Source organism: Oncorhynchus nerka, unplaced genomic scaffold (assembly GCF_034236695.1).
Source record: "Oncorhynchus nerka isolate Pitt River unplaced genomic scaffold, Oner_Uvic_2.0 unplaced_scaffold_1931, whole genome shotgun sequence".
In the NCBI taxonomy this organism is placed as follows: domain Eukaryota; kingdom Metazoa; phylum Chordata; class Actinopteri; order Salmoniformes; family Salmonidae; genus Oncorhynchus; species Oncorhynchus nerka.
Window position 1 is genome coordinate 31,862 of NW_027039395.1, and position 25,962 is coordinate 57,823.

General features: G+C 51.9%; 1 protein-coding gene across 1 annotated transcript in view; it reads right to left on the reverse strand.

Annotated features, from left to right (window-relative positions):
* LOC135567618 (translation initiation factor eIF2B subunit delta-like) overlaps nucleotides 1-22,946 on the reverse strand; it is a gene marked incomplete at both ends in the record, with an annotated part of 46,293 nt that extends 23,347 nt beyond the window's left edge. The window contains 5 exons of the mRNA XM_065014904.1: nucleotides 7,503-7,594; nucleotides 8,325-8,351; nucleotides 8,640-8,722; nucleotides 22,008-22,232; nucleotides 22,775-22,946. Of these exons, the coding sequence (XP_064870976.1) occupies nucleotides 7,503-7,594; nucleotides 8,325-8,351; nucleotides 8,640-8,722; nucleotides 22,008-22,232; nucleotides 22,775-22,946 (599 nt within the window). The remainder of the gene's footprint in view (nucleotides 1-7,502; nucleotides 7,595-8,324; nucleotides 8,352-8,639; nucleotides 8,723-22,007; nucleotides 22,233-22,774) is intronic.
* Nucleotides 22,947-25,962: the final 3,016 nt, after the last annotated feature.

The following is a 25,962-nucleotide window of genomic DNA, read 5'->3' on the forward strand; positions in this document are numbered from 1 at the left end:
AGGTAGGTAGTTACCTGAGTAGCTGGGTGAGGGGGCTCTGGGTAGGGGCAGGTAGTTACCTGAGTACCTGGAGTGAGGGGGTAGGGGCAGGTAGGTAGTTACCTGAGTAGCTAGGTGAGGGGGGTAGGGGCAGGTAGGTAGTTACCCGAGTAGCTGGGTGAGGGGGTAGGGGTAGGTAGTTACCTGAGTACCTGGGTGAGGGGGCTCTGGGTAGGGGCAGGCAGGTAGTTACCTGAGTACCTGGGTGAGGGGGTAGGGGCAGGTAGGTAGTTACCTGAGTACCTGGGTGAGGGGGCTCTGGGTAGGGGCAGGTAGGTAGTTACCTGAGTAGCTGGAGTGAGGGGGTAGGGGCAGGTAGGTAGTTACCTGAGTAGCTGGGTGAGGGGGTAGGGGCAGGTAGGTAGTTACCCGAGTAGCTGGGTGAGGGGGTAGGGGCAGGTAGGTAGTTACCTGAGTAGCTGGGTGAGGGGGTAGGGGCAGGTAGGTAGTTACCTGAGTAGCTGGGTGAGGGGGTAGGGCAGGTAGATAGTTACCTGAGTAGCTGGGTGAGGGGGGTAGGGGCAGGTAGGTAGTTACCTGGTAGCTGGGTGAGGGGGTAGGGGCAGGTAGGTAGTTACCTGAGTAGCTGGGTGAGGGGGGGGGCAGGTAGGTAGTTACCTGAGTACCTGGGTGAGGGGGTAGGAGCAGGTAGGTAGTTACCTGAGTAGCTGGGTGAGGGGGCTCTGGGTAGGGGCAGGTAGGTAGTTACCTGAGTAGCTGGGTGAGGGGGGGTAGGGGCAGGTAGGTAGTTACCTGAGTAGCTGGGTGAGGGGGTAGGGGCAGGTAGGTAGTTACCTGGTAGCTGGGTGAGGGGGGTAGGGGCAGGTAGGTAGTTACCTGAGTAGCTGGGTGAGGGGGTAGGGGCAGGTAGGTAGTTACCTGAGTACCTGGGTGAGGGTAGGAGCAGGTAGGTAGTTACCTGAGTAGCTGGGTGAGGGGGCTCTGGGTAGGGGCAGGTAGGTAGTTACCTGAGTACCTGGGTGAGGGGGGTAGGGGCAGGTAGGTAGTTACCTGAGTAGCTGGGTGAGGGGGTAGGGGCAGGTAGGTAGTTACCTGAGTACCTGGGTGAGGGGGTAGGGGTAGGTAGGTAGTTACCTGAGTAGCTGGGTGAGGGGGCTCTGGGTAGGGGCAGGTAGGTAGTTACCTGAGTAGCTGGGTGAGGGGGTAGGGGCAGGTAGGTAGTTACCTGAGTAGCTGGGTGAGGGGGTAGGGGCAGGTAGGTAGTTAACTGAGTACCTGGGTGAGGGGGCTCTGGGTAGGGGCAGGTAGGTAGTTACCTGAGTACCTGGGTGAGGGGGTAGGGGCAGGTAGGTAGTTACCTGAGTAGCTGAGTGAGGGGGTAGGGGCAGGTAGGTAGTTACCTGAGTACCTGGGTGAGGGGGCTCTGGGTAGGGGCAGGTAGGTAGTTACCTGAGTAGCTGGGTGAGGGGGTAGGGGCAGGTAGGTAGTTACCTGAGTAGCTGGGTGAGGGGGTAGGGGAAGGTAGGTAGTTACCTGAGTAGCTGGGTGAGGGGGTAGGGCAGGTAGGTAGTTACCTGAGTAGCTGGGTGAGGGGTAGGGGCAGGTAGGTAGTTACCTGAGTAGCTGGGTGAGGGGGTAGGGGCAGGTAGGTAGTTACCTGAGTACCTGGGTGAGGGGGTAGGAACAGGTAGGTAGTTACCTGAGTAGCTGGGTGAGGGGGGCTCTGGGTAGGGGCAGGCAGGTAGTTACCTGAGTAGCTGGGTGAGGGGGTAGGGGCAGGTAGGTAGTTACCTGAGTAGCTGGGTGAGGGGGTAGGGGCAGGTAGGTAGTTACCTGAGTACCTGGGTGAGGGGGCTCTGGGTAGGGGCAGGTAGGTAGTTACCTGAGTACCTGGGTGAGGGGGTAGGAGCAGGTAGGTAGTTACCTGAGTAGCTGGGTGAGGGGGCTCTGGGTAGGGGCAGGTAGGTAGTTACCTGAGTACCTGGGTGAGGGGGGTAGGGGCAGGTAGGTAGTTACCTGAGTAGCTAGGTGAGGGGGTAGGGGCAGGTAGGTAGTTACCTGAGTAGCTGGGTGAGGGGGTAGGGGCAGGTAGGTAGTTACCTGAGTACCTGGGTGAGGGGGCTCTGGGTAGGGGCAGGTAGGTAGTTACCTGAGTACCTGGGTGAGGGGGTAGGGGCAGGTAGGTAGTTACCTGAGTACCTGGGTGAGGGGGCTCTGGGTAGGGGCAGGTAGGTAGTTACCTGAGTAGCTGGGTGAGGGGGGGTAGGGGCAGGTAGGTAGTTACCTGAGTAGCTGGGTGAGGGGTAGGGGCAGGTAGGTAGTTACCCGAGTAGCTGGGTGAGGGGGGTAGGGGCAGGTAGGTAGTTACCTGGAGTAGCTGGGTGAGGGGGTAGGGGCAGGCAGGCAGTTACCTGAGTAGCTGGGTGAGGGGGTAGGGGCAGGTAGATAGTTACCTGAGTAGCTGGGTGAGGGGGTAGGGGCAGGTAGGTAGTTACCTGAGTAGCTGGGTGAGGGGGTAGGGAAGGTAGGTAGTTACCTGAGTAGCTGGGTGAGGGGGTAGGGGCAGGTAGGTAGTTACCTGAGTACCTGGGTGAGGGGGTAGGAGCAGGTAGGTAGTTACCTGAGTAGCTGGGTGAGGGGGCTCTGGGTAGGGGCAGGTAGGTAGTTACCTGAGTACCTGGGTGAGGGGGTAGGGGCAGGTAGGTAGTTACCTGAGTAGCTGGGTGAGGGGGGTAGGGGCAGGTAGGTAGTTACCTGAGTAGCTGGGTGAGGGGGTAGGGGCAGGTAGGTAGTTACCTGAGTACCTGGGTGAGGGGGCTCTGGGTAGGGGCAGGTAGGTAGTTACCTGAGTACCTGGGTGAGGGGGTAGGAGCAGGTAGGTAGTTACCTGAGTAGCTGGGTGAGGGGGCTCTGCAGGGGGCAGGTAGGTAGTTACTTGAGTACCTGGGTGAGGGGGTAGGGGCAGGTAGGTAGTTACCTGAGTAGCTAGGGTGAGGGGGTAGGGGCAGGTAGGTAGTTACCTGAGTAGCTGGGTGAGGGGGTAGGGGCAGGTAGGTAGTTACCTGAGTACCTGGGTGAGGGGGGTAGGGGCAGGTAGGTAGTTACCTGAGTACCTGGGTGGGGGCTCTGGGTAGGGGCAGGTAGGTAGTTACCTGAGTAGCTGGGTGAGGGGGTAGGGGCAGGTAGGTAGTTACCTGAGTAGCTGGGTGAGGGGGTAGGGGCAGGTAGGTAGTTACCTGAGTAGCTGGGTGAGGGGGGTAGGGGCAGGTAGGTAGTTACCCGAGTAGCTTGCAGTGAGGGGGTAGGGGCAGGTAGGTAGTTACCTGAGTAGCTGGAGTGAGGGGGTAGGGGCAGGTAGGTAGTTACCTGAGTAGCTGGGTGAGGGGTAGGGGCAGGCAGGTAGTTACCTGAGTAGCTGGGTGAGGGGGGTAGGGGCAGGTAGGTAGTTACCTGAGTACCTGGGTGAGGGGGCAGGAGCAGGTAGGTAGTTACCTGAGTAGCTGGGTGAGGGGGCTCTGGGTAGGGGCAGGTAGGTAGTTACCTGAGTACCTGGGTGAGGGGGTAGGGGCAGGTAGGTAGTTACCTGAGTAGCTGGGTGAGGGGGTAGGGGCAGGTAGGTAGTTACCTGAGTACCTGGGTGGGGGTAGGGGTAGGTAGGTAGTTACCTGAGTAGCTGGGTGAGGGGGCTCTGGGTAGGGGCAGGTAGGTAGTTACCTGAGTAGCTGGGTGAGGGGGTAGGGGCAGGTAGGTAGTTACCTGAGTACCTGGGTGAGGGGGCTCTGGGTAGGGGCAGGTAGGTAGTTACCTGAGTACCTGGGTGAGGGGGTAGGGGCAGGTAGGTAGTTACCTGAGTACCTGGGTGAGGAGGCTCTGGGTAGGGGAAGCCAGGTAGTTACCTGAGTAGCTGGGTGAGGGGGTAGGGGCAGGTAGGTAGTTACCTGAGTACCTGGGTGAGGGGGCTCTGGGTAGGGGCAGGTAGGTAGTTACCTGAGTTGCTGGGTGAGGGGGCTCTGGGTAGGGGCAGGCAGGTAGTTACCTGAGTTGCTGGGTGAGGGGGCTCTGGGTAGGGGCAGGTAGGTAGTTACCTGAGTACCTGGGTGAGGGGGCTCTGGGTAGGGGCAGGTAGGTAGTTACCTGAGTAGCTGGGTGAGGGGGTAGGGGCAGGTTGGTAGTTACCTGAGTAGCTGGGTGGAGGGTAGGGCAGGTAGGTAGTTACCTGAGTAGCTGGGTGAGGGGGCTCTGGGTAGGGGCAGGTAGGTAGTTACCTGAGTAGCTGGGTGAGGGGGTAGGGGCAGGTAGGTAGTTACCTGAGTAGCTGGGTGAGGGGGTAGGGGCAGGTAGGTAGTTACCTGAGTACCTGGGTGAGGGGGTAGGGTAGGTAGGTAGTTACCTGAGTAGCTGGGTGAGGGGGCTCTGGGTAGGGGCAGGTAGGTAGTTACCTGAGTACCTGGGTGAGGGGGCTCTGGGTAGGGGCAGGTAGGTAGTTACCTGAGTAACTGGGTGAGGGGGTAGGGGCAGGTAGGTAGTTACCTGAGTACCTGGGTGAGGGGCTCTGGGTAGGGGCAGGTAGGTAGTTACCTGAGTTGCTGGGTGAGGGGGCTCTGGGTAGGGGCAGGTAGGTAGTTACCTGAGTAGCTGGGTGAGGGGGCTCTGGGTAGGGGCAGGTAGGTAGTTACCTGAGTTGCTGGGTGAGGGGGGCTCTGGGTAGGGGCAGGTAGGTAGTTACCTGAGTAGCTGGGTGAGGGGGTAGGGGCAGGTAGGTAGTTACCTGAGTAGCTGGGTGAGGGGGTAGGGGCAGGTAGGTAGTTACCTGAGTAGCTGGGTGAGGGGGCTCTGGGTAGGGGCAGGTAGGTAGTTACCTGAGTAGCTGGGTGAGGGGGTAGGGGCAGGTAGGTAGTTACCTGAGTACCTGGGTGAGGGGGTAGGAGCAGGTAGGTAGTTACCTGAGTAGCTGGGTGAGGGGGCTCTGGGTAGGGGCAGGTAGGTAGTTACTTGAGTACCTGGGTGAGGGGGTAGGGGCAGGTAGGTAGTTACCTGAGTAGCTAGGTGAGGGGGTAGGGGCAGGTAGGTAGTTACCTGAGTAGCTGGGTGAGGGGGTAGGGGCAGGTAGGTAGTTACCTGAGTACCTGGGTGAGGGGGTAGGGGCAGGTAGGTAGTTACCTGAGTACCTGGGTGAGGGGCTCTGGTAGGGGCAGGTAGGTAGTTACCTGGAGTAGCTGGGTGAGGGGGTAGGGGCAGGTAGGTAGTTACCTGAGTAGCTGGGTGGGGGGTAGGGGCAGGTAGGTAGTTACCTGAGTAGCTGGGTGAGGGGGTAGGGGCAGGTAGGTAGTTACCTGAGTAGCTTGGTGAGGGGGTAGGGGCAGGTAGGTAGTTACCTGAGTAGCTGGGTGAGGGGGTAGGGGCAGGTAGGTAGTTACCTGAGTAGCTGGGTGAGGGGGGGTAGGGGCAGGTAGGTAGTTACCTGAGTAGCTGAGGGGGTAGGGCAGGTAGCAGTTACCTGAGTACCCTGGTGAGGGGGGGCAGGTAGGTAGTTACCTGAGTAGCTGGGTGAGGGGGGTAGGGGCAGGTAGGTAGTTACCTGAGTACCTGGGTGAGGGGGGGGGTGGGGGTCACCTGAGTACCAAGAGGTGAGGTAGGGGCAGGTAGGTAGTTACCTGAGTACCTGGGTGAGGGGGTAGGGGTAGGTAGGTAGTTACCTGAGTAGCTGGGTGAGGGGGCTCTGGGTAGGGGCAGGTAGGTAGTTACCTGAGTAGCTGGGTGAGGGGGTAGGGCAGGTAGGTAGTTACCTGAGTACCTGGGTGAGGGGGCTCTGGGTAGGGGCAGGTAGGTAGTTACCTGAGTACCTGGGTGAGGGGGTAGGGGCAGGTAGGTAGTTACCTGAGTACCTGGGTGAGGAGGCTCTGGGTAGGGGAAGCTAGGTAGTTACCTGAGTAGCTGGGTGAGGGGGGGGTAGGGGCAGGTAGGTAGTTACCTGAGTACCTGGGTGAGGGGGGCTCTGGGTAGGGGCAGGTAGGTAGTTACCTGAGTTGCTGGGTGAGGGGCTCTGGGTAGGGGCAGGTAGGTAGTTACCTGAGTTGCTGGGTGAGGGGGCTCTGGGTAGGGGCAGGTAGGTAGTTACCTGAGTACCTGGGTGAGGGGGCTCTGGGTAGGGGCAGGTAGGTAGTTACCTGAGTAGCTGGGTGAGGGGGGTAGGGGCAGGTAGGTAGTTACCTGAGTAGCTGGGTGAGGGGGTAGGGGCAGGTAGGTAGTTACCTGAGTAGCTGGGTGAGGGGGCTCTGGGTAGGGGCAGGTAGGTAGTTACCTGAGTAGCTGGGTGAGGGGGTAGGGGCAGGTAGGTAGTTACCTGAGTAGCTGGGTGAGGGGGTAGGGGCAGGTAGGTAGTTACCTGAGTACCTGGGTGAGGGGGTAGGGGTAGGTAGGTAGTTACCTGAGTAGCTGGGTGAGGGGGCTCTGGGTAGGGGCAGGTAGGTAGTTACCTGAGTACCTGGGTGAGGGGGCTCTGGGTAGGGGCAGGTAGGTAGTTACCTGAGTAACTGGGTGAGGGGGTAGGGGCAGGTAGGTAGTTACCTGAGTACCTGGGTGAGGGGGCTCTGGGTAGGGGCAGGTAGGTAGTTACCTGAGTTGCTGGGTGAGGGGGCTCTGGGTAGGGGCAGGTAGGTAGTTACCTGAGTAGCTGGGTGAGGGGGCTCTGGGTAGGGGCAGGTAGGTAGTTACCTGAGTTGCTGGGTGAGGGGGCTCTGGGTAGGGGCAGGTAGGTAGTTACCTGAGTAGCTGGGTGAGGGGGTAGGGGCAGGTAGGTAGTTACCTGAGTAGCTGGGTGAGGGGGTAGGGGCAGGTAGGTAGTTACCTGAGTAGCTGGGTGAGGGGGCTCTGGGTAGGGGCAGGTAGGTAGTTACCTGAGTAGCTGGGTGAGGGGGTAGGGGCAGGTAGGTAGTTACCTGAGTAGCTGGGTGAGGGGGTAGGGGCAGGTAGGTAGTTACCTGAGTACCTGGGTGAGGGGGTAGGGGTAGGTAGGTAGTTACCTGAGTAGCTGGGTGAGGGGGCTCTGGGTAGGGGCAGGTAGGTAGTTACCTGAGTACCTGGGTGAGGGGGCTCTGGGTAGGGGCAGGTAGGTAGTTACCTGAGTAGCTGGGTGAGGGGGTAGGGGCAGGTAGGTAGTTACCTGAGTACCTGGGTGAGGGGGCTCTGGGTAGGGGCAGGTAGGTAGTTACCTGAGTTGCTGGGTGAGGGGGCTCTGGGTAGGGGCAGGTAGGTAGTTACCTGAGTAGCTGGGTGAGGGGGCTCTGGGTAGGGGCAGGTAGGTAGTTACCTGAGTTGCTGGGTGAGGGGGCTCTGGGTAGGGGCAGGTAGGTAGTTACCTGAGTAGCTGGGTGAGAGGGGGTAGGGGCAGGTAGGTAGTTACCTGAGTAGCTGGGTGAGGGGGGCTCTGGGTAGGGGCAGGTAGGTAGTTACCTGAGTAGCTGGGTGAGGGGGGCTCTGGGTAGGGGCAGGTAGGTAGTTACCTGAGTTGCTGGGTGAGGGGGGCTTTGCGGCTATACTGGTGCAGGTGAGAGAACAGGCTGACTTTGTAGCCATAGTCGGATCGCAGTGGGATCTGAAATAAACACACACACACACACGTTTAGTTCACCGTGATCCTCTTGGGTTCAGAGGTCAAAGGTTCAAAGGTGGATGGGTGAGGTCAAGTCCAAACATACATAGATGACAACCCCCACAGCAACCAAGCATAACTCTGAGCAGTAGGCCGGCTCAACAACCACACCATATTCTGTGCTGTAGGCCAGCTCAACAACCACACCATAGTCTGTGCTGTAGGCCAGCTCAACAATGCCTAGAAGAACATATAAATGCCTAATAGAACATATAAATGCCTAGTAGAACATATAAATGCCTAGTAGAACATATTAATGCCTAGTAGAACATATAAATGCCTAGTAGAACATATTAATGCCTAGTAGAACATATAAATGCCTAGTAGAACATATAAATGCCTAGTAGAACATATACATGCCTAAATGCCTAGTAGAACATATAAATGCCTAGTAGAACATATAAATGCCTAGAACATATAAATGCCTAGTAGAACATATACATGACTAGTAGAACATATAAATGCCTAAATGCCTAGTAGAACATATAAATGCCTAGTAGAACATATAAATGCCTAGTAGAACATATTAATGCCCAGAGTCTCTGGTGGCACAGCTGGCGCTGCACAACAGAGCCCTTAACCACTGCGCCACCCGGGAGGCCCGACATGAACAGCCTTGAGCAAAACAAATCAACGGCACACAAAGCAAAGGCCAGACATTGACAGTTAATACCTTATTAGAGGCGCCGTGCGGTAGCGTCTGAAAGAAAATGTGAGGTACAGAATAGAAGCAATTGCGGTGAGACATGGAGGTAGGTTAGGTTAGGTTAGTGATGTGAGGAGGTTTGCCTGGTTACCTGACAACTCCCTGTGTTTCTATCTAGGACTTCATCTTACCCATAATCCAAAGTTTCCCCTAATAATACAAGGGAACCACTCAGACGATCTACTGAGACGGCTAATCTCAGTGTTACTGGTAAATCAGTCAAGCAGTGCCTTGATGAAAACAGAGCAGCACATTGTGGAAGGACAATAACATGCCACAAACCTGTTGTCTCTCCAACTTCTTGGCCAGTCGTTTCACCACTGCCGGGTCGTCCACTTGGACATGCTCAGGAAGTCTCTTCACCACTGACAGGGGACAGGAAGCCACAAATGATCGTTGAAAACATACTTACTGCAACTGCAGCAATATGTAGAATACTACTGAGGCACCATGTATACTACTACTGAGGTACCATGTATACTACTACTGAGGCACAATGTATACTACTACTGAGGTACCATGTATACTACTACTGAGGTACCATGTATACTACTACTGAGGTACCATGTATACTACTACTGAGGCACCATGTAGAATACTACTGAGGCACCATGTATACTACTACTGAGGTACCATGTATACTACTACTGAGGCACCATGTATACTACTACTGAGGCACCATGTAGAATACTACTGAGGCACCATGTATACTACTACTGAGGTACCATGTATACTACTACTGAGGCACCATGTATACTACTACTGAGGCACCATGTATACTACTACTGAGGTACCATGTATACTACTACTGAATACTACTCCCTTGTCCTCGATTGATGAATTAAGGTCACCATTTGGTAAGGAACTCCCCTCACATTAGGCCCTCCGTGGAATGTGTAAGTGCCCCCTGGTCACAGCCTGGCCTGAACTAATGAACTGCCCCCTAGTCACAGCATGAACTAATGAACTGCCCCCTGGTCACAGCCTGGCCTGAACTAATGAACTGCCCCCTAGTCACAGCATGAACTAATGAACTGCCCCCTAGTCACAGCCTGAACTAATGAACTGCCCCCTAGTCACAGCCTGAACTAATGAACTGCCCCTTAGTCACAGCCTGAACTAATGAACTGCCCCCTGGTCACAGCCTGAACTAATGAACTGCCCCCTAGTCACAGCCTGGCCTAATGAACTGCCCCCTAGTCACAGCCTGAACTAATGAACTGCCCCCTAGTCACAGCCTGAACTAATGAACTGCCCCCTGGTCACAGCCTGAACTAATGAACTGCCCCCTAGTCACAGCCTGAACTAATGAACTGCCCCCTAGTCACAGCCTGAACTAATGAACTGCCCCCTAGTCACAGCCTGAACTAATGAACTGCCCCTTAGTCACAGCCTGAACTAATGAACTGCCCCCTAGTCACAGCCTGAACTAATGAACTGCCCCCTAAACTAATGAACTGCCCCCTGGTCACAGCCTGAACTAATGAACTGCCCCCTAGTCACAGCCTGAACTAATGAACTGCCCCCTAAACTAATGAACTGCCCCCTGGTCACAACCTGAACTAATGAACTGCCCCCTAAACTAATGAACTGCCCCCTAAACTAATGAACTGCCCCCTAAACTAATGAACCCTAAACTAATGAACTGCCCCCTAAACTAATGAACTGCCCCTAAACTAATGAACTGCCCCTGGTCACAACCTGAACTAATGAACTGCCCCCTAGTCACAGCCTGAACTAATGAACTGCCCCCTAGTCACAGCCTGAACTAATGAACTGCCCCCTAGTCACAGCCTGAACTAATGAACTGCCCCCTTGTCACAGCCTGAACTAATGAACTGCCCCCTAGTCACAGCCTGGCCTGAACTAATGAACTGCCCCCTAGTCACAACCTGAACTAATGAACTGCCCCCTAGTCACAGCCTGAACTGATGAACTGCCCCCTAGTCACAACCTGAACTAATGAACTGCCCCCTAGTCACAGCCTGAACTAATGAACTGCCCCCTAGTCACAGCCTGAACTAATGAACTGCCCCCTAGTCACAGCCTGGACTAATGAACTGCCCCCTGGTCACAGCCTGAACTAATGAACTGCCCCCTGGTCACAGCCTGGCCTGAACTAATGAACTGCCCCCTGGTCACAGCCTGAACTAATGAACTGCCCCCTAGTCACAGCCTGAACTAATGAACTGCCCCCTGGTCACAGCCTGAACTAATGAACTGCCCCCTGGTCACAGCCTGAACTAATGAACTGCCCCCTAGTCACAGCCTGAACTAATGACCTGCCCCCTAGTCACAGCCTGGACTAATGAACTGCCCCCTAGTCACAGCCTGAACTAAAGAACTGCCCCCTAGTCACAGCCTGGACTAATGAACTACCCCCTAGTCACAGCCTGGCCTGAACTAATGAACTGCCCCCTAGTCACAGCCTGAACTAATGAACTGCCCACTAGTCACAGCCTGAACTAATGAACTGCCCCCTAGTCACAGCCTGAACTAATGAACTGCCCCCTAGTCACAGCCTGGCCTGAACTAATGAACTGCCCCCTAGTCACAGCCTGAACTAATGAACTACCCCCTAGTCACAGCCTGGCCTGAACTAATGAACTGCCCCCTAGTCACAGCCTGAACTAATGAACTGCCCCCTAGTCACAGCCTGAACTAATGAACTGCCCTCTAGTCACAGCCTGAACTAATGAACTGCCCCCTAGTCACAGCCTGAACTAATGAACTGCCCTCTAGTCACAGCCTGAACTAATGAACTGCCCCTAGTCACAGCCTGAACTAATGAACTGCCCCTGGTCACAGCCTGAACTAATGAACTGCCCCCTAGTCACAGCCTGGCCTGAATTAATGAACTGCCCCCTGGTCACAGCCTGGCCTGAACTAATGAACTGCCCCTAGTCACAGCCTGAACTAATGAACTGCCCCCTAGTCACTGCCTGGCCTAATGAACTGCCCCTAGTCACAGCCTGGCCTGAACTAATGAACTGCCCCCTGGTCACAGCCTGGCCTGAACTAATGAACTGCCCCTAGTCACAGCCTGAACTAATGAACTGCCCCTAGCCACAGCCTGAACTAATGAACTGCCCCCTGGACTAATGAACTGCCCCCTGGTCACAGCCTGGCCTGAACTAATGAACTGCCCCCTAGTCACAGCCTGAACTAATGAACTGCCCCTAGCCACAGCCTGAACTAATGAACTGCCCCTGGACTAATGAACTGCCCCCTGGTCACAGCCTGGCCTGAACTAATGAACTGCCCCCTAGTCACTGCCTGAACTAATGAACTGCCCCCTAGTCACAGCCTGAACTAATGAACTGCCCCCTGGTCACAACCTGAACTAATGAACTGCCCCCTGGTCACAGCCTGAACTAATGAACTGCCCCTGGTCACAGCCTGAACTAATGAACTGCCCCCTGGTCACAGCCTGAACTAATGAACTGCCCCCTAGTCACAGCATGAACTAATGAACTGCCCCCTGGTCACAGCCTGGCCTGAACTAATGAACTGCCCCCTAGTCACAGCATGAACTAATGAACTGCCCCCTAGTCACAGCCTGAACTAATGAACTGCCCCCTAGTCACAGCCTGAACTAATGAACTGCCCCTTAGTCACAGCCTGAACTAATGAACTGCCCCCTGGTCACAGCCTGAACTAATGAACTGCCCCCTAGTCACAGCCTGGCCTAATGAACTGCCCCTAGTCACAGCCTGAACTAATGAACTGCCCCTAGTCACAGCTGCCTGAACTAATGAACTGCCCCCTGGTCACAGCCTGAACTAATGAACTGCCCCTAGTCACAGCCTGAACTAATGAACTGCCCCTAGTCACAGCCTGAACTAATGAACTGCCCCTTAGTCACAGCCTGAACTAATGAACTGCCCCCTAGTCACAGCCTGAACTAATGAACTGCCCCTAAACTAATGAACTGCCCCTGGTCACAGCCTGAACTAATGAACTGCCCCTAGTCACAGCCTGAACTAATGAACTGCCCCTAAACTAATGAACTGCCCCTGGTCACAACCTGAACTAATGAACTGCCCCCTAAACTAATGAACTGCCCCTAAACTAATGAACTGCCCCTAAACTAATGAACCCTAAACTAATGAACTGCCCCCTAAACTAATGAACTGCCCCTAAACTAATGAACTGCCCCCTGGTCACAACCTGAACTAATGAACTGCCCTCTAGTCACAGCCTGAACTAATGAACTGCCCCTAGTCACAGCCTGAACTAATGAACTGCCCCTTGTCACAGCCTGAACTAATGAACTGCCCCCTAGTCACAGCCTGGCCTGAACTAATGAACTGCCCCCTAGTCACAACCTGAACTAATGAACTGCCCCTAGTCACAGCCTGAACTAATGAACTGCCCCTAGCCACAGCCTGAACTAATGAACTGCCCCTGGACTAATGAACTGCCCCCTGGTCACAGCCTGGCCTGAACTAATGAACTGCCCCCTAGTCACTGCCTGAACTAATGAACTGCCCCCTAGTCACAGCCTGAACTAATGAACTGCCCCCTGGTCACAGCCTGAACTAATGAACTGCCCCCTGGTCACAGCCTGAACTAATGAACTGCCCCCTAGTCACAGCCTGAACCTATGAACTGCCCCCTAGCCACAGCCTGAACTAATGAACTGCCCCCTGGACTAATGAACTGCCCCCTGGTCACAGCCTGGCCTGAACTAATGAACTGCCCCCTAGTCACTGCCTGAACTAATGAACTGCCCCCTAGTCACAACCTGAACTAATGAACTGCCCCCTAGTCACAGCCTGAACTGATGAACTGCCCCCTAGTCACAACCTGAACTAATGAACTGCCCCCTAGTCACAGCCTGAACTAATGAACTGCCCCCTAGTCACAGCCTGAACTAATGAACTGCCCCCTAGTCACAGCCTGGACTAATGAACTGCCCCCTGGTCACAGCCTGAACTAATGAACTGCCCCCTGGTCACAGCCTGAACTAATGAACTGCCCCCTAGCCACAGCCTGAACTAATGAACTGCCCCCTGGACTAATGAACTGCCCCCTGGTCACAGCCTGGCCTGAACTAATGAACTGCCCCCTAGTCACAACCTGAACTAATGAACTGCCCCCTAGTCACAGCCTGAACTAAAGAACTGCCCCCTAGTCACAGCCTGGACTAATGAACTACCCCCTAGTCACAGCCTGGCCTGAACTAATGAACTGCCCCCTAGTCACAGCCTGAACTAATGAACTGCCCACTAGTCACAGCCTGAACTAATGAACTGCCCCCTAGTCACAGCCTGAACTAATGAACTGCCCCCTAGTCACAGCCTGGCCTGAACTAATGAACTGCCCCCTAGTCACAGCCTGAACTAATGAACTACCCCCTAGTCACAGCCTGGCCTGAACTAATGAACTGCCCCCTAGTCACAGCCTGAACTAATGAACTGCCCCCTAGTCACAGCCTGAACTAATGAACTGCCCCCTAGTCACAGCCTGAACTAATGAACTGCCCTCTAGTCACAGCCTGAACTAATGAACTGCCCCCTAGTCACAGCCTGAACTAATGAACTGCCCCCTGGTCACAGCCTGAACTAATGAACTGCCCCCTAGTCACAGCCTGGCCTGAATTAATGAACTGCCCCCTGGTCACAGCCTGGCCTGAACTAATGAACTGCCCCCTAGTCACAGCCTGAACTAATGAACTGCCCCCTAGTCACTGCCTGGCCTAATGAACTGCCCCCTAGTCACAGCCTGGCCTGAACTAATGAACTGCCCCCTGGTCACAGCCTGGCCTGAACTAATGAACTGCCCCCTAGTCACAGCCTGAACTAATGAACTGCCCCCTAGCCACAGCCTGAACTAATGAACTGCCCCCTGGACTAATGAACTGCCCCCTGGTCACAGCCTGGCCTGAACTAATGAACTGCCCCCTAGTCACAGCCTGAACTAATGAACTGCCCCCTAGCCACAGCCTGAACTAATGAACTGCCCCCTGGACTAATGAACTGCCCCCTGGTCACAGCCTGGCCTGAACTAATGAACTGCCCCCTAGTCACTGCCTGAACTAATGAACTGCCCCCTAGTCACAGCCTGAACTAATGAACTGCCCCCTGGTCACAGCCTGAACTAATGAACTGCCCCCTGGTCACAGCCTGAACTAATGAACTGCCCCTGGTCACAGCCTGAACTAATGAACTGCCCCCTGGTCACAGCCTGAACTAATGAACTGCCCCCTAGTCACAGCATGAACTAATGAACTGCCCCCTGGTCACAGCCTGAACTAATGAACTGCCCCTTAGTCACAGCCTGAACTAATGAACTGCCCCCTGGTCACAGCCTGAACTAATGAACTGCCCCCTAGTCACAGCCTGGCCTAATGAACTGCCCCCTAGTCACAGCCTGAACTAATGAACTGCCCCCTAGTCACAGCCTGAACTAATGAACTGCCCCCTGGTCACAGCCTGAACTAATGAACTGCCCCTAGTCACAGCCTGAACTAATGAACTGCCCCCTAGTCACAGCCTGAACTAATGAACTGCCCCTTAGTCACAGCCTGAACTAATGAACTGCCCCCTAGTCACAGCCTGAACTAATGAACTGCCCCCTAAACTAATGAACTGCCCCCTGGTCACAGCCTGAACTAATGAACTGCCCCTAGTCACAGCCTGAACTAATGAACTGCCCCTAAACTAATGAACTGCCCCCTGGTCACAACCTGAACTAATGAACTGCCCCCTAAACTAATGAACTGCCCCCTAAACTAATGAACTGCCCCCTAAACTAATGAACCCTAAACTAATGAACTGCCCCCTAAACTAATGAACTGCCCCCTAAACTAATGAACTGCCCCCTGGTCACAACCTGAACTAATGAACTGCCCTCTAGTCACAGCCTGAACTAATGAACTGCCCCCTAGTCACAGCCTGAACTAATGAACTGCCCCCTTGTCACAGCCTGAACTAATGAACTGCCCCCTAGTCACAGCCTGGCCTGAACTAATGAACTGCCCCCTAGTCACAACCTGAACTAATGAACTGCCCCCTAGTCACAGCCTGAACTAATGAACTGCCCCCTAGCCACAGCCTGAACTAATGAACTGCCCCCTGGACTAATGAACTGCCCCCTGGTCACAGCCTGGCCTGAACTAATGAACTGCCCCCTAGTCACTGCCTGAACTAATGAACTGCCCCCTAGTCACAGCCTGAACTAATGAACTGCCCCCTGGTCACAGCCTGAACTAATGAACTGCCCCTGGTCACAGCCTGAACTAATGAACTGCCCCTAGTCACAGCCTGAACTAATGAACTGCCCCTAGCCACAGCCTGAACTAATGAACTGCCCCTGGACTAATGAACTGCCCCCTGGTCACAGCCTGGCCTGAACTAATGAACTGCCCCCTAGTCACTGCCTGAACTAATGAACTGCCCCCTAGTCACAACCTGAACTAATGAACTGCCCCCTAGTCACAGCCTGAACTGATGAACTGCCCCCTAGTCACAACCTGAACTAATGAACTGCCCCCTAGTCACAGCCTGAACTAATGAACTGCCCCCTAGTCACAGCCTGAACTAATGAACTGCCCCCTAGTCACAGCCTGGACTAATGAACTGCCCCCTGGTCACAGCCTGGCCTGAACTAATGAACTGCCCCCTGGTCACAGCCTGAACTAATGAACTGCCCCTAGTCACAGCCTGAACTAATGAACTGCCCCTGGTCACAGCCTGAACTAATGAACTGCCCCCTGGTCACAGCCTGAACTAATGAACTGCCCCCTAGTCACAGCCTGAACTAATGACCTGCCCCCTAGTCACAGCCTGGACTAATGAACTGCCCCCTAGTCACAGCCTGAACTAAAGAACTGCCCCCTAGTCACAGCCTGGACTAATGAACTACCCCCTAGTCACAGCCTGGCCTGAACTAATGAACTGCCCCCTAGTCACAGCCTGAACTAATGAACTGCCCACTAGTCACAGCCTGAACTAATGAACTGCCCCCTAGTCACAGCCTGAACTAATGAACTGCCCCCTAGTCACAGCCTGGCCTGAACTAATGAACTGCCCCCTAGTCACAGCCTGAACTAATGAACTACCCCCTAGTCACAGCCTGGCCTGAACTAATGAACTGCCCCCTAGTCACAGCCTGAACTAATGAACTGCCCCTAGTCACAGCCTGAACTAATGAACTGCCCCCTAGTCACAGCCTGAACTAATGAACTGCCCTCTAGTCACAGCCTGAACTAATGAACTGCCCCCTAGTCACAGCCTGAACTAATGAACTGCCCCCTGGTCACAGCCTGAACTAATGAACTGCCCCCTGGTCACAGCCTGAACTAATGAACTGCCCCTGGTCACAGCCTGAACTAATGAACTGCCCCCTGGTCACAGCCTGAACTAATGAACTGCCCCCTAGTCACAGCATGAACTAATGAACTGCCCCCTGGTCACAGCCTGAACTAATGAACTGCCCCTTAGTCACAGCCTGAACTAATGAACTGCCCCCTGGTCACAGCCTGAACTAATGAACTGCCCCCTAGTCACAGCCTGGCCTAATGAACTGCCCCCTAGTCACAGCCTGAACTAATGAACTGCCCCCTAGTCACAGCCTGAACTAATGAACTGCCCCCTGGTCACAGCCTGAACTAATGAACTGCCCCCTAGTCACAGCCTGAACTAATGAACTGCCCCCTAGTCACAGCCTGAACTAATGAACTGCCCCTTAGTCACAGCCTGAACTAATGAACTGCCCCCTAGTCACAGCCTGAACTAATGAACTGCCCCCTAAACTAATGAACTGCCCCCTGGTCACAGCCTGAACTAATGAACTGCCCCTAGTCACAGCCTGAACTAATGAACTGCCCCTAAACTAATGAACTGCCCCTGGTCACAACCTGAACTAATGAACTGCCCCTAAACTAATGAACTGCCCCTAAACTAATGAACTGCCCCTAAACTAATGAACCCTAAACTAATGAACTGCCCCTAAACTAATGAACTGCCCCTAAACTAATGAACTGCCCCCTGGTCACAACCTGAACTAATGAACTGCCCTCTAGTCACAGCCTGAACTAATGAACTGCCCCCTAGTCACAGCCTGAACTAATGAACTGCCCCCTTGTCACAGCCTGAACTAATGAACTGCCCCCTAGTCACAGCCTGGCCTGAACTAATGAACTGCCCCCTAGTCACAACCTGAACTAATGAACTGCCCCCTAGTCACAGCCTGAACTAATGAACTGCCCCCTAGCCACAGCCTGAACTAATGAACTGCCCCCTGGACTAATGAACTGCCCCCTGGTCACAGCCTGGCCTGAACTAATGAACTGCCCCCTAGTCACTGCCTGAACTAATGAACTGCCCCCTAGTCACAGCCTGAACTAATGAACTGCCCCCTGGTCACAGCCTGAACTAATGAACTGCCCCCTGGTCACAGCCTGAACTAATGAACTGCCCCCTAGTCACAGCCTGAACTAATGAACTGCCCCCTAGCCACAGCCTGAACTAATGAACTGCCCCTGGACTAATGAACTGCCCCCTGGTCACAGCCTGGCCTGAACTAATGAACTGCCCCCTAGTCACTGCCTGAACTAATGAACTGCCCCCTAGTCACAACCTGAACTAATGAACTGCCCCCTAGTCACAGCCTGAACTGATGAACTGCCCCCTAGTCACAACCTGAACTAATGAACTGCCCCCTAGTCACAGCCTGAACTAATGAACTGCCCCCTAGTCACAGCCTGAACTAATGAACTGCCCCCTAGTCACAGCCTGGACTAATGAACTGCCCCCTGGTCACAGCCTGGCCTGAACTAATGAACTGCCCCCTGGTCACAGCCTGAACTAATGAACTGCCCCCTAGTCACAGCCTGAACTAATGAACTGCCCCCTGGTCACAGCCTGAACTAATGAACTGCCCCCTGGTCACAGCCTGAACTAATGAACTGCCCCCTAGTCACAGCCTGAACTAATGACCTGCCCCCTAGTCACAGCCTGGACTAATGAACTGCCCCCTAGTCACAGCCTGAACTAAAGAACTGCCCCCTAGTCACAGCCTGGACTAATGAACTACCCCCTAGTCACAGCCTGGCCTGAACTAATGAACTGCCCCCTAGTCACAGCCTGAACTAATGAACTGCCCACTAGTCACAGCCTGAACTAATGAACTGCCCCCTAGTCACAGCCTGAACTAATGAACTGCCCCCTAGTCACAGCCTGGCCTGAACTAATGAACTGCCCCCTAGTCACAGCCTGAACTAATGAACTACCCCCTAGTCACAGCCTGGCCTGAACTAATGAACTGCCCCCTAGTCACAGCCTGAACTAATGAACTGCCCCCTAGTCACAGCCTGAACTAATGAACTGCCCCCTAGTCACAGCCTGAACTAATGAACTGCCCTCTAGTCACAGCCTGAACTAATGAACTGCCCCCTAGTCACAGCCTGAACTAATGAACTGCCCCCTGGTCACAGCCTGAACTAATGAACTGCCCCCTAGTCACAGCCTGGCCTGAATTAATGAACTGCCCCCTGGTCACAGCCTGGCCTGAACTAATGAACTGCCCCCTAGTCACAGCCTGAACTAATGAACTGCCCCCTAGTCACTGCCTGGCCTAATGAACTGCCCCCTAGTCACAGCCTGGCCTGAACTAATGAACTGCCCCCTGGTCACAGCCTGGCCTGAACTAATGAACTGCCCCCTAGTCACAGCCTGAACTAATGAACTGCCCCAGCCACAGCCTGAACTAATGAACTGCCCCTGGACTAATGAACTGCCCCCTGGTCACAGCCTGGCCTGAACTAATGAACTGCCCCTAGTCACAGCCTGAACTAATGAACTGCCCCTAGCCACAGCCTGAACTAATGAACTGCCCCCTGGACTAATGAACTGCCCCCTGGTCACAGCCTGGCCTGAACTAATGAACTGCCCCCTAGTCACTGCCTGAACTAATGAACTGCCCCCTAGTCACAGCCTGAACTAATGAACTGCCCCCTGGTCACAGCCTGAACTAATGAACTGCCCCCTGGTCACAGCCTGAACTAATGAACTGCCCCTGGTCACAGCCTGAACTAATGAACTGCCCCCTGGTCACAGCCTGAACTAATGAACTGCCCCCTAGTCACAGCCTGAACTAATGAACTACCCCCTAGTCACAGCCTGAACTAATGAACTACCCCCTAGTCACAGCCTGAACTAATGAACTAATGAACTGCCCCCTAGTCACAGCCTGGCCTGAACTAATGAACTGCCCCCTAGTCACAGCCTGGCCTGAACTAATGAACTGCCCCCTAGTCACAGCCTGGCCTGAACTAATGAACTGCCCCCTAGTCACAGCCTGAACTAATGAACTGCCCCCTAGTCACAGCCTGAAGTAATGAACTGCCCCCTGGTCACAGCCTGAACTAATGAACTGCCCCCTAGTCACAGCCTGAACTAATGAACTGCCCCCTAGTCACAACCTGAACTAATGAACTGCCCCCTGGTCACAGCCTGAACTAATGAACTGCCCCCTAGTCACAGCCTGGCCTGAACTAATGAACTGCCCCCTGGTCACAGCCTGAACTAATGAACTGCCCCCTAGTCGCAGCCTGGCCTGAACTAATGAACTGCCCCCTGGTCACAGCCTGAACTAATGAACTGCCCCCTGGTCACAGCCTGAACTAATGAACTGCCCCCTAGTCACAGCCTGAACTAATGAACTACCCCCTAGTCACAGCCTGAACTAATGAACTACCCCCTAGTCACAGCCTGGCCTAATGAACTGCCCCCTAGTCACAGCCTGAACTAATGAACTGCCCCCTAGTCACAGCCTGAACTAATGAACTGCCCCCTGGTCACAGCCTGAACTAATGAACTGCCCCTAGTCACAGCCTGAACTAATGAACTGCCCCTAGTCACAGCCTGAACTAATGAACTGCCCCCTAGTCACAGCCTGAACTAATGAACTGCCCCTTAGTCACAGCCTGAACTAATGAACTGCCCCCTAGTCACAGCCTGAACTAATGAACTGCCCCTAAACTAATGAACTGCCCCTGGTCACAGCCTGAACTAATGAACTGCCCCCTAGTCACAGCCTGAACTAATGAACTGCCCCTAAACTAATGAACTGCCCCTGGTCACAACCTGAACTAATGAACTGCCCCTAAACTAATGAACTGCCCCTAAACTAATGAACTGCCCCCTAAACTAATGAACCTAAACTAATGAACTGCCCCTAAACTAATGAACTGCCCCTAAACTAATGAACTGCCCCCTGGTCACAACCTGAACTAATGAACTGCCCCCTAGTCACAGCCTGAACTAATGAACTGCCCCCTAGTCACAGCCTGAACTAATGAACTGCCCCCTTGTCACAGCCTGAACTAATGAACTGCCCCCTAGTCACAGCCTGGCCTGAACTAATGAACTGCCCCCTAGTCACAACCTGAACTAATGAACTGCCCCCTAGTCACAGCCTGAACTGATGAACTGCCCCTAGTCACAACCTGAACTAATGAACTGCCCCCTAGTCACAGCCTGAACTAATGAACTGCCCCCTAGTCACAGCCTGAACTAATGAACTGCCCCCTAGTCACAGCCTGGACTAATGAACTGCCCCCTGGTCACAGCCTGAACTAATGAACTGCCCCCTGGTCACAGCCTGGCCTGAACTAATGAACTGCCCCCTGGTCACAGCCTGAACTAATGAACTGCCCCCTAGTCACAGCCTGAACTAATGAACTGCCCCCTGGTCACAGCCTGAACTAATGAACTGCCCCCTGGTCACAGCCTGAACTAATGAACTGCCCCCTAGTCACAGCCTGAACTAATGACCTGCCCCCTAGTCACAGCCTGGCCTGAACTCATTAGTTTTAGCCTGGCCTGAACTCATTAGTTTTAGCCTGGCCTGAACTCATTAGTTTTAGCCTGGCCTGAACTCATTAGTTTTAGCCTGGCCTGAACTCATTAGTTTTAGCGTGGCCTGAACTCATTAGTTTTAGCGTGGCCTGAACTCATTAGTTTTAGCGTGGCCTGAACTCATTAGTTTTAGCGTGGCCTGAACTCATTAGTTTTAGCCTGGCCTGAACTCATTAGTTTTAGCCTGGCCTGAACTCATTAGTTTTAGCCTGGCCTGAACTCATTAGTTTTAGCGTGGCCTGAACTCATTAGTTTTAGCGTGGCCTGAACTCATTAGTTTTAGCGTGGCCTGAACTCATTAGTTTTAGCGTGGCCTGAACTCATTAGTTTTAGCGTGGCCTGAACTCATTAGTTTTAGCGTGGCCTGAACTCATTAGTTTTAGCGTGGCCTGAACTCATTAGTTTTAGCGTGGCCTGAACTCATTAGTTTTAGCGTGGCCTGAACTCATTAGTTTTAGCGTGGCCTGAACTCATTAGTTTTAGCGTGGCCTGAACTCATTAGTTTTAGCGTGGCCTGAACTCATTAGTTTTAGCGTGGCCTGAACTCATTAGTTTTAGCGTGGCCTGAACTCATTAGTTTTAGCGTGGCCTGAACTCATTAGTTTTAGCGTGGGTGGGACGGGGGGGGTTGTTATTCTATGGGTGTTGTATCAATTGACTACCTATTTACCAATATGTGGAAGCAGCAGAGCTCTAATTGTCCAAGTCAAATTTCCCCTCTGAAACAAAGTTCATCAAATGATACATCATAAATCAACAAGGTGCTCCAGAGGTCCTGTTGTACCTGGGTTCAGTTCACTGAGAGGGACTTTGGTCTTGATGCCGGAGGACGAGGAGCCTGGTTGTTTGGCGGCCCTGTCAGTCTCCTGCCTGGCTCTCCTCTCTGCCTTCAGCTCAGCTTTGCTCTTGGCCGGCTTGTCTGCCGGGGAGGGTGTGGGAGAGGAGTGGAAGGGAGCTGAGGCAGGCACAGGTATTGGTGCAGAGGCAGGGGCAGGCAATGCTGAGGGAGCTGGGGAAACAGACAGACAGACTAGGTGAACGGACCAATGAAGTGGATGGAGGAACCATGAATGATAGGTAAATAGACCAATGACAAAGCTAGCAGTTTATGAAAATTAGTAAACAACTAACTGAAAATGACAGAAATGCTAACTTGCTGTAGGTCATGTAAGTGTTTGTTTCATGCAATATGCTTTGGGGACTTCACTGGACAAAGGTTGCTCTCCGGTTCTGTGATGAAACAAAGGTTTGTTTGAATTTATTCCATTTCTGGCTCTGGACAACATGACAGGAAAATCTTTAAAAGTATTTGCTTTTCAAAGATATTTAAAATTATACAATTTGTGCAAAAACCCTCCCGGAACGTTGAATAAATTCCCTGGTTTTCCAGAAATCCCGGTTGAAGAATCCAGATGTCCTGGGCATATTCCCTCCCGATTCCAGGAAACCTTCAACCAGGATTTCAGGAAAACCAGGAATCCTAATCAGACCCACTCTGATGATGTTCATCAAGTTCATCAATAAGCATTAGACCAGGCTAGAACACCACACCTTTCTGTGTTGCCACAGGTCGTGGTGGTGGCAACAGGGAGACAGGTGTCTTGTCCTTCTCTGTTTCTGACGGGACCTTTTCATTCTTGTTTTCCTTCGGTTTCTTCTTCTGTTGTTTCTTCTGTTTCCTCAGACGTTGCTTCTCCTCTTTGGTCAACTCCTTCCCTTCATTCTAGGAGGTGAAAGGGGAAATACAGTTGAATTCAAATCACTTTTTTTGACAGCATCCCTTTTGATTTAAACAAAAATGTTTGCCAGGGTCAGTGGTTATATACAGGGTCAGTAGCTATATACAGGGTCAGTAGTTATATACAGGGTCAGTAGCTATATACAGGGTCAGTAGCTATATACAGGGATAGTAGCTATATACAGGGTCAGTAGCTATATACAGGGTCAGTAGTTATATACAGGGACAGTAGTTATATACAGGGTCAGTAGCTATATACAGGGTCAGTAGTTATATACAGGGTCAGTAGTTATATACAGGGTCAGTAGCTATATACAGGGTCAGTAGCTATATACAGGGTCAGTAGCTATATACAGGGTCAGTAGCTATATACAGGGTCAGTAGTTATATACAGGGTCAGTAGTTATATACAGGGATAGTAGTTATATACAGGGTCAGTAGTTATATACAGGGTCAGTAGTTATATACAGGGTCAGTAGCTATATACAGGGTCAGTAGCTATATACAGGGTCAGTAGTTATATACAGGGTCAGTAGTTATATACAGGGTCAGTAGTTATATACAGGGTCAGTAGCTATATACAGGGTCAGTAGTTATATACAGGGTCAGTAGTTATATACAGGGATAGTAGTTATATACAGGGTCAGTAGCTATATACAGGGTCAGTAGTTATATACAGGGTCAGTAGTTATATACAGGGTCAGTAGCTATATACAGGGTCAGTAGCTATATACAGGGTCAGTAGTTATATACAGGGTCAGTAGCTATATACAGGGTCAGTAGTTATATACAGGGTCAGTGTCTATATACAGGGTCAGTAGCTATATACAGGGTCAGTAGTTATATACAGGGTCAGTAGCTATATACAGGGTCAGTAGCTATATACAGGGATAGTAGCTATATACAGGGTCAGTAGCTATATACAGGGTCAGTAGTTATATACAGGGACAGTAGCTATATACAGGGTCAGTAGCTATATACAGGGTCAGTAGCTATATACAGGGTCAGTAGCTATATACAGGGTCAGTAGCTATATACAGGACAGTAGCTATATACAGGGTCAGTAGCTATATACAGGGATAGTAGCTATATACAGGGTCAGTAGCTATATACAGGGCCAGTAGCTATATACAGGGTCAGTAGTTATATACAGGGTCAGTAGTTATATACAGGGTCAGTAGCTATATACAGGGTCAGTAGCTATATACAGGGACAGTAGCTATATACAGGGTCAGTATTTATGTACAGGGTCAGTAGTTATATACAGGGACAGTAGCTATATACAGGGTCAGTAGCTATATACAGGGTCAGTAGTTATATACAGGGTCAGTAGTTATATACAGGGTCAGTAGCTATATACAGGGTCAGTAGTTATATACAGGGTCAATAGCTATATACAGGGTCAGTAGCTATATACAGGGTCAGTAGCTATATACAGGGTCAGTAGCTATATACAGGGTCAGTAGCTATATACAGGGTCAGTAGCTATATACAGGGTCAGTAGCTATATACAGGGTCAGTAGCTATATACAGGGTCAGTAGCTATATACAGGGTCAGTAGTTATATACAGGGTCAGTAGCTATATACAGGGTCAGTAGCTATATACAGGGTCAGTAGCTATATACAGGGACAGTAGCTATATACAGGGTCAGTATTTATGTACAGGGTCAGTAGTTATATACAGGGACAGTAGCTATATACAGGGTCAGTAGCTATATACAGGGTCAGTAGTTATATACAGGGTCAGTAGTTATATACAGGGTCAGTAGCTATATACAGGGTCAGTAGCTATATACAGGGACAGTAGCTATATACAGGGTCAGTATTTATGTACAGGGTCAGTAGTTATATACAGGGACAGTAGCTATATACAGGGTCAGTAGCTATATACAGGGTCAGTAGTTATATACAGGGTCAGTAGTTATATACAGGGTCAGTAGCTATATACAGGGTCAGTAGTTATATACAGGGTCAATAGCTATATACAGGGTCAGTAGCTATATACAGGGTCAGTAGCTATACAGGGTCAGTAGCTATATACAGGGTCAGTAGCTATATACAGGGTCAGTAGCTATATACAGGGTCAGTAGCTATATACAGGGTCAGTAGTTATATACAGGGTCAGTAGCTATATACAGGGTCAGTAGCTATATACAGGGTCAGTAGCTATATACAGGGACAGTAGCTATATACAGGGTCAGTATTTATGTACAGGGTCAGTAGTTATATACAGGGACAGTAGCTATATACAGGGTCAGTAGCTATATACAGGGTCAGTAGTTATATACAGGGTCAGTAGTTATATACAGGGTCAGTAGCTATATACAGGGTCAGTAGCTATATACAGGGACAGTAGCTATATACAGGGTCAGTATTTATGTACAGGGCCAGTAGTTATATACAGGGTCAGTAGTTATATACAGGGATAGCAGCTATATACAGGGTCAGTATTTATGTACAGGGCCAGTAGTTATATACAGGGACAGTAGCTATATACAGGGTCAGTAGCTATATACAGGGTCAGTAGCTATATACAGGGTCAGTAGCTATATACAGGGTCAGTAGCTATATACAGGGTCAGTAGTTATATACAGGGTCAGTAGTTATATACAGGGTCAGTAGCTATATACAGGGACAGTAGCTATATACAGGGTCAGTATTTATGTACAGGGTCAGTAGTTATATACAGGGACAGTAGCTATATACAGGGTCAGTAGCTATATACAGGGTCAGTATTTATGTACAGGGTCAGTAGTTATATACAGGGTCAGTAGTTATATACAGGGATAGTAGCTATATACAGGGATAGTAGCTATATACAGGGATAGTAGCTATATACAGGGTCAGTAGTTATATACAGGGTCAGTAGTTATATACAGGGATAGTAGTTATATACAGGGTCAGTAGTTATATACAGGGTCAGTAGTTATATACAGGGTCAGTAGCTATATACAGGGTCAGTAGCTATATACAGGGTCAGTAGTTATATACAGGGTCAGT